The sequence below is a fragment of the Sinocyclocheilus anshuiensis genome, unplaced genomic scaffold (assembly GCF_001515605.1).
Source record: "Sinocyclocheilus anshuiensis isolate Anshui unplaced genomic scaffold, SAMN03320099.WGS_v1.1 scaffold1161, whole genome shotgun sequence".
In the NCBI taxonomy this organism is placed as follows: domain Eukaryota; kingdom Metazoa; phylum Chordata; class Actinopteri; order Cypriniformes; family Cyprinidae; genus Sinocyclocheilus; species Sinocyclocheilus anshuiensis.
The window spans coordinates 260,015-269,066 of record NW_015558611.1 but is presented as its reverse complement, the minus strand read 5'-3'; the positions used below and the strand labels follow the sequence as shown (position 1 = coordinate 269,066).

At 40.2% G+C, this 9,052-nt stretch overlaps 1 protein-coding gene across 1 annotated transcript in view; it reads right to left on the bottom strand.

Annotated features, from left to right (window-relative positions):
- Positions 1-9,052, bottom strand: part of LOC107680298 (mRNA-capping enzyme) — a 126,464-nt gene that overhangs the window by 2,460 nt on the left and 114,952 nt on the right. Inside the window, exon 15 of the mRNA XM_016476142.1 lies at positions 811-934. Coding sequence (XP_016331628.1) covers positions 811-934 — 124 coding nt within the window. The remainder of the gene's footprint in view (positions 1-810; positions 935-9,052) is intronic.

Here is a 9,052-nt window from a genome sequence, read left to right as displayed (position 1 = left end):
AGAGTAGCACTTGTTGTTTGTCGTTTCTCCGATCACAAATGCAGACATGGTTTTATGTTTACGCGGCATGATACGCAATGCAACACATAAAAAGACAGTATTCTTATTCTTATATATAAAGTCATTATAATCAGTAATTATGTCCCCACTGGATGTAACAAAGATTAATGGTGAAAACATTTTAAGGCAGGGGTGGGCAAATCTGACAGTTGGGGGTACATTCACACTACAACGATTGTACTAAAAATTCATTTTTTAAGTTTTGTGTACAGAATGATTCCCATTCACATGGACCTATGAAAACGACTAAAAATGCTGTATTATGCACGTCAGACCAGTAGTTGGCGATGTCACTTTTTAAAGAAACACTACGCATATATGCATTCCTACAGACTGAACATGTAATATGCATGCAAATGACGTCACCATTTACACAAATTTGTTTTTGTAGTTTACATGAGATAATGGTTTCATTTTCAAAAACTTGCACTTTGAAACCCGTTTTCAAAAGTTTGCATTTTCAGGCCCCCAAAACACTGTCTCTGTGTAAATGAACCGCCAAAACACATTTTTGGTTTTAGTTGGAAATGGAGTTGCGTAAACACCCGCTAGAATAAACCCCTAAGATAGGATCTCAACAGGACAGAGATGCACAGCCCTTTTTTAAGGTAACTCTATTATATAGCATGTTGCGTACAATGAAAATAGGTGCAAAAATGCTTCTAGCCTTAGGAGTATGGTTTTCATCTAGTCAACTAAACAGAATCTAATACTGACCCTGGCTTTAGTATAACACGTGTGAATCCTTACCCATGGCTGTGTCATATGAGTTGGGGAAGCTCTTGTCCGTCCTCTGTCGCATGAACACCCAAGTGTTATTGACGAACGTGCACTCAATTATTTTATTATCATAATGCTTCAGGTCCCTTGTTATCTGGAGTGAAAAAGAATAATGGGGCATCAAGCACAAGCATGAATTTAGAGAGAGAAATCACAGTTGCATCATTCAAACCAAACAGCGTTCTTGCAAACGTGTACAAACTATTTTGTTGAGGTTTTTTTTTTATTTATTGTATTAGTATTTTGGGGATTTTTCATTTCATTTTATTTATAATGAATGTAGTCAGATGAAGAAAACAGATCAATATATCAGCAAAGCTGATTAAGATCGCGTAGTCCAAAAAACCATCAATTAACACGTGTCGAATCCTGCTCCTGCATTGTTTAGCTCCAACCCCAGTTAAACACACATGAATCAGCTAATCAAGGTCTTCAGGGTTACTAGAATCTTTCAGGCGGGTTAAGTTTGAGCTAAACTCTGCAGGACATTGGTCCTCCATGAGCAGGTTTGGACATCCCTGCATTAACAGAAGATTTCACTCCTTCTTGTATCATTACAAAATCTTCTGACAGCTTTGTCAGCCTGGTTTTTGCAAATTTTGAGTTAAACGTTTGTGTATGCTTCTTTTGTCGTCATTAAATTGTATTAGGTATTTAAAAAACGTGTTTTTTTTTTTGACCACAACAGGAAATTATGCAGGATCAGTTTCGGGGCATGGATACGAACCAAAATCTCTCCGTTAAATGTGCCTGGAGCTTGTGTGGTTCAGACAAATTGTTGGTACTTTTTGTAGGTTGTAAAGTAACTGCCAGTGCGTAATGTGTAATTACAGCCACAACACAGATGTCTCAATACATGACAGTTTCACAAAGGAAAACAGGAGCGTGTTTGGCCCAAGTAAGCGAGAGAAAGAAATATCTCAAAATATAAAGAGACTGGATCCTCGCTAAACCATGGCAGGTTTGCGTGTGGGGGAGGGAGTGAGCTGGCAGTAAAGCCGCCCCCTTCTGGGCCTATTGGCATGATAGGATGAATAAATACCCTCACCATCCAACAGTGAAGGGCATCTGTGAGCACAGAGGGGAAGCTGAACATTTCAGGACTGACATACACACACAGCAATATTCCAAGGATTAATTAACCTTTGGTGGTACGGTACCTTTCCTCGCAAAAATACAACCATCCACACCAGAGCGTCTATACACATACAGTCTGGCTGTAGCTGAGAGAACGCAAACACCGACCACTTAACAGACTCTGGCAGATTAGAACACAGCCAAATATAATAGAGGCGGTAGGCCAAAGATTCTGCGCACACGCTTTTCACACCCCACACAACCACATACGCACGACTGTGGCAGAGATCCAGGGATGTTGTTCGGCTTTCGTCTGGCACGGTACATGATGCTCCTGTTAGTTTTGGATCGGACCATCATGACACTCCGGTCACCCTCTTGAAGTCTTGGCAGCCATTTACAAACACCACACGGCGCCTAAAGCAGCCAAATCCACTCCATTACAGCTAAAGCCTGCCAAACACCTTCAGTTTGTAATGATAATACGGCAGTCGACAATAAAAAAGTAAATCAATTTCATGAAAGTAACAGTCAGGGGATAGCAGTCCCTCCAAACAAATTTTGGCAAATAAGCATTGCATTTTAAGACTGCTAAGAAAACACTGTAAGCAGACACAAAATGGTTGCATTGACAACACACAAACGCCAAGTGACAGCCCGACTATGGCTACTGCCTATCTACCATCATGTGCCTTTCACCAAATCAGGTGTGACTATCATGTAATTAATATTCATGAGTCAAGCATTTTGAGATGATTTATATACCCCGTTTAAACAAAATCAACAACTGCAACAAGAATATTGAAAATTAACTCTATATAACAGGTCGATTAGTGACGTCAACTAGTTTTTCTGTCCCACTCAGATGAAAGCACTCTGTCTTGGTGAAATGGAATGATTTGGGAAGCTCTATATCAGACATGACTTGGACTCGTGAACAAAAGTCTCTATGTATAACAAGGAGAAATGGCTGTTTTCTTGAAATTCTGTTCCACAATTCGGATAAGAAGTCTTTTGTGCACTTTTTTTTCTTGCATGATTCAGTGGCGAGGCCAGAAATCCCCAAGAGGGTGGGACCTTAGTGAAATGGAGTGGACCTCTATTATGTGCCCATTCTCAAATTTAATTATTGACTTCAAATAATGACTATTTCTTTAGCATTTCTAAACAACAGTTGCTTGTAGTATACAGCACAATGTACGGTACAAATTCACTTTAGTGAAAGTGAAAAAAATGACGGTGACCCATACTTGGAATTAGTGCTCTGCATTTATCCCATCCAAAGTGCACACACACAGCAGTGAACACACACACACACCGTGAACACACACCCGGAGCAGTGGGCAGCCATTTTTTTGCTGCGGCGCCCGGGGAGCAGTTGTGGGTTCGGTGCCTTGCTCAAGGGCACCTCAGTCGTGGTATTGAAGGTGGGAGAGAGCGCTGTACATTCACTCCCCCCACCCACAATCCCTGCCGGTACGAGACGCGAACCTCTAACCATTAGGCCACGACTTCCCCACACACACTCGACTTCTCCATTTACATGTCGCGACTTTTTAATATGTAACAGTGCTGGAGTTTTGCATTTTGCATTGCGGCATGAAAAAGTTATGCCAACTGCTTTACAGTATTTTCCTGTTAATTGTGTTATTAACACTGGTGATACGTTTTGTTGCCCCTTTCAATTATGTAAAACAAAAAATAATGTCAACACACTGAAAATTATACATACAAAACCATTTATTTTTCCAAGAAACAGCGCAACATTTTGACCACTCAGGTCTTCGTCAGGCACCTGACAGGCCGAAACTTTGTGCTGTTTCTTGGAAATAATAATAATTCCTGTGCACCTTTTTATCCATCTTTTGCAAGGAATGGAGGCTGCGTTGGAGTGTTTTGATAGTATTTTGGGTGCTGGGTCATATCGCTATAAACCATACAACTATACAATTTGCATAAAGAGAAAGCTGAAAACCATCAGAAGAGCGAAAAGAAAAAGATTGATTACATGGAGATAGATGACATGTATAGCATGCGGTAAGGAACATTTTTCTGTTTATGATATATCATACAGCTAGACCTACAATGATAAGACATTTCCAAGATTTCGAGTAAAATCACAGACTTTGCTTGTCCCATGCGAATGCACCACACAAAATTCAGATGTGGGGGGTTTTCACATGAGGTCCCCAGATAATACTAATCCCGTGCGAATAGGGCTATAGAGTGTGTTGGATGTTAAAGATGCCACACGCTAACTTAACATACCTCACCATTCATTCTGCAGAGACTCTTTACCCAGATAAATATTCCATGAATAAAAAACAGAATATATGACTGATGAACGCTCAACTTTCCCACTGAGATATCAATTTATCGTATTTCACAGTGTTGCTGTGAGAGAAATAATCACTCTAAAAGTGAGACAAGACCACTCATTATGGAACAATTATCTGTCGAGAGCAATGGACAACCTAGCAAGCCACAACTAATCGAAATTGTGGTCATGTTTACATGCGTGAAATGAAAATTAAATAAAATCAAATCGCATGCATGCATGCACATTATGTGAGCTATGATTATTCTTCAATTGTGTTTAATTTCCAGCCATTAGTACATTCCTGCATCTTGATTGATTGATTGAGTGTAGCAGTGGCTCGTACAGTCCACTGCAGCACAATGCCAAAAACTGCTTTCCTGTCCTCGTCTATAAAAACTCCTTGTCCACATTTATTTGCTAAATAAACAGAATCATTTAATAAAAATTAAATGAAGGCAGAGACATAGTCAGTAGCATGTCATACGTGGTTTTGAGTGAAAGAAAACAATAACCAGCTACCATAGTTACCCATAAATTTTCTACCGAGTGTGCATTTCAGAAAACTAGCCTAAATGTTGTTTAGTGGGTTTCTTGCCAACTAAAGAAAAAAAGCTATTTCCAAAAAATAAATCAGACTTGGATTCATGACAAAGGAGATTTGTAAACACAGACAGTAACTCCAAACGGCATGTTAGCCCAACAAAATAGTGCTTTTCATGTGAAGTGTATGGGAGACTTAACGCACAATTGATTCCAATAGAGCTTGCATTAACATGCTGCTAAGATAATAACTCTGTATTAAAAATAAAAATAATCCACAACATTTCTGAACTAATGTATTTATAATCAGTGTTTATCTCACTCTATCTTCTATCTTTTTGTTTAGTTATTATTATTATTTTATTCAGGGACAATATATATTAATATTACAGAATGAATGTAAAATGTGCCAGATTTAGCCAGGATAATTAACCAAGGTAATCTGTAGTTGATGTAAAAAGTAAAAAGTTTTCAATATATAAATGCAAAATTATTACGCTAAAATCCCTATAAATATTCATATTCAATTTTGATTTGACAACCAAATGTTTTCATTTCTAGAGAAACCACAATGACTGTTTTTTGTTTTTAATTCTGTTAGGGTCTATTCCAGTCATTGCCTGGGTTCGTCTTAAGGCAAATGATAACTGACTAAACCGTACTTCTTCTACTACTTAAAATGTACTACTTAAAATGGTTTGTTACAATTGCCCCTTGTAGCAGCACTTGTATACCTTCCTATTATTTGATTTATGAATATGGGTGGAACAGAACTGTTAAGAATCTTAAAAACAACACTAAATCAGCTAATTGAAAGTTTTTCCATCCAGTGCAAATAAATAAATAAATAAATACAAAAAAATAAATAAAAACAATGGAAACTATTTGGCTTTGTGTCTAATACCTTATGAGCCTTTTTCAACAGGCTTAGGAATAGGCTTAAAGGTGCAGTAGGAGATCTTGGAAAATGCTAACTATAGCCTGATAGCACTGAAAGCAAACGTCACACCCTCCCTGCAAATTGCCGTCCAAAGCCACGCCCCCTGAACGCATATACGCACACCAGACGACCAGAGACAACATTACTACAATACATCATGTGTCATTCACCGGTGAAAAAACTTTATAGCACTGTTAGTAAAAGTACTACAATACCAGGAAGGAAGATCAGGTTGTTGATGTTTGTCTGCCATTCTCGCTCTGTCTGCACAGCGTGCGTGAACGCGGTGATGACGTATCCTGTCTCCACGAACAGGGTGCACAGAGGTATGCAAATACATATTTGACAGGCAGGTAGGAAAGCCAATCATAATGTTCGGACCGAACATTTTGATTGGACGAACATTTCTTGGTCCTACGCCTTCCACAGAATATATAAATACATATAAATACATTTAACCCACTTAACTTAATGATTGCTATCGGGATGTGAAGAGACTTTCAACCAGCATAACAAAAAAAATTTCTGAAGACAATCACCTATTGCACCTTTTAGGCCAATTCATACCAAGAATGATAACTTACTTAATGAGTTGGTTTTATGAAATTCATGCAAGTTCAATCAGCCTGTAATTTCAACTTTTTTACTTTAATTTCAGTGTGATTTTGAATCTAGCCCTCAGTGGGTTGATGATTTTGGCTCTCATTGACCACTGTCACATAATTTTGTTATCAACGAATTACACAATGTATATAAGTAAAAATTTTTAACTTAAATATTTCATTCATCAAGATCCCATGTGTGATTTAAAGGCAGGTAGGTAAGGTAAAATAGGTAGGTAAAATAGGTAGGCACCGGGGTACCGAACCCGAGACTACCTGAAGGAGGTGGTCTGAGTTTGATTGCACTCGAACTGTGGTGTGGTTCACTTGAATATGAAAGCAACACGGACTCAGGTGCGCACAGGTAGTAAAGTAACATGTGCATGCGTTTTAGCCGATTCCAATGTATTTTCGTCAATAAAACACATATAAGTGATGATAGTGTTGCTGATTTACCGTGGATTCGAGCGAGAGTGAGCCTGCAGTGTATTCGCGTGTAGCAACTGCAATCAGAGAGGCAAATAAATGGTAATCCGCTGCCTCCTCAAAATAGCCGTCTACATGCGACACACATACAGTAAACCCATATGTCGTTTACTCTGCTGCACATAATAGCAACCAAATTAATTAAAAAACACTATATATTGACCCACTTTTTTTTCTATCATACGTTGTGCACGTTTGTGATGACGTAAGATAACAGCAAATGCACTGGGGTTCGATAGAACCAAGCGAGTGTGAAACCAGACCAACGCTGTGGGGGGTGCCGGGAACAATCGCACTCGGGTTCGAACCACAGCAAACGAGGTCTGTGTGAAAGCCACATCAAACTTCCCTGAGGACGGTACTCCTTTGGTACTACTTAGTGACTTCAACATCCACCTAGTAAAACCCCAGGCTGCTGACTTCAACACTCTGCTTGCCTCATTTGACCTCAAGTGAGTGTCTACTACGGCTACTCACAAATCAGGTAACCAATTAGATCTTATCTACACACGCTACTGCGCCACTGACAACACTTTAGTTACACCGTTGCACACCTCAGACCACTTCCTCATCACTTCTAACCTCAGACCGACTCCAGACACAACACACACTCCTCCGCAGGTCACCTTTCGGCTTAACCTATGCTCACACTCTCCTTTTGCCTGTCCTCTATGGTTTCTTCCTCACTTCCTCCACCCTCTCACTTTTCAGCACTGGACACTAACACTGCTACTGACACTCTTTGCTCCACTCTAATATCTTGCTTAGACAACTTTTGCCACCTTTCGTCCAGACCAGACCAGCACGCACCACCCCCTCTGCCCCCTGGCTGTCCGATGTTCTCAGTGAACATCACTCTAGGCTCAGGGCTGCATAGAGGAAGTGGCGCAAATAAAAAAACTCTACTGACCTTAATGTGTATCAGCCTCTCCTCTCTTCCTTCTCTGCAATGTCTCCACTGCTAAAACAACATACTACCACAAAAAAATGAACCATTGTTCTGACTCTCGCACACTTTTCAAAACCTTCTCCACTCTTTTTTGTCCTCCTCCCCCCTCCTTCATCAACTCTTACAGTTGACGACTTTGCAATATTCTTCATAAATAAAACAAGAACCATCAGTGGCCAATTCTCCACACCACAAACTGACAAAAACTTCATAACACTCTCCACTCTCGGAGGCAGGAGTTTCCAAACTTATCCTTTCCAATCATCCTACAACCTGTCCGCTTGATCCTATCTCCACTCACCTCCTTCAGGATATTTCTTCTTCAGTTATACCTGCGCTCACTCACATTATCAACACCTCTTTTCACAATGGTACATTTCCCACAGCATTTAAGCATGCTCGGGTAACACCACCCTCTCTAAATCCAGCACTTTTAGAAAATTACAGACCGGCATCCCTTCTTCCATTCATTGCAAAGACAATTGAGCGAATTGTGTTCAACCAACTCTCTATGTTTCTTGCACAGAACAACCTCTTGGACAACAACCAATCTGGCTTCAAAAGCGGCCACTTAACTGAGACTGCCCTGCTCTCGGTTACTGAAGCCCTGAGACTGGCAAGAGCAGCTTCCGAATCTTCAGTACTTATCTTGCTGGATCTGTCTGCTACTTTTGACACAGTTAACCACCAAATCCTCCTGTCCACCCTCATGAAGATGGGCATCTCAGGTTCTCCATCTACATGTCATCATTAGGATGTGTCATTCAGAAGCATGGCTTTTCCTATCACTGCTATGCTGATGACACTCAACTCTCATTCCAACCAGATGATCCGACGGTAGCTGTTTGCATTGCAGCCTGTCTGACAGATATTTCTGATTGGATGAAGGACCATCATCTTCAACTCAACCTTGCTAAGATAGAACTGCTCATGGTCTCAATCAACCCAGCACTTCATCACAACTTTTCTATACAGCTAGGTTTGTCAAACATAACTCCTTACAGGACAGCCAGGAACCTTGGATTTGTGATTGATGTTCAGTTAAGCTTCACAGATTATATTGCTACAACGGCCCGGTCCAGCAGATTTGGTCCTGCAGAATCTTCCTAATTACAACATTAGGAAGATTAGACCCTTCCTATCAGAGCAGGCTGCACAATTCCTTGTCCAAGCTCTTGTTCTCTCCAGACTGGACTATTGTAATGCTCTCTTGGTGGGCCTTCCGGCAAGCCTCTGCAACTGATCCAGAATGCAGCAGCAAGAGTGGTCTTCAACGAGACAAAAAAAAAAAAAAAAAA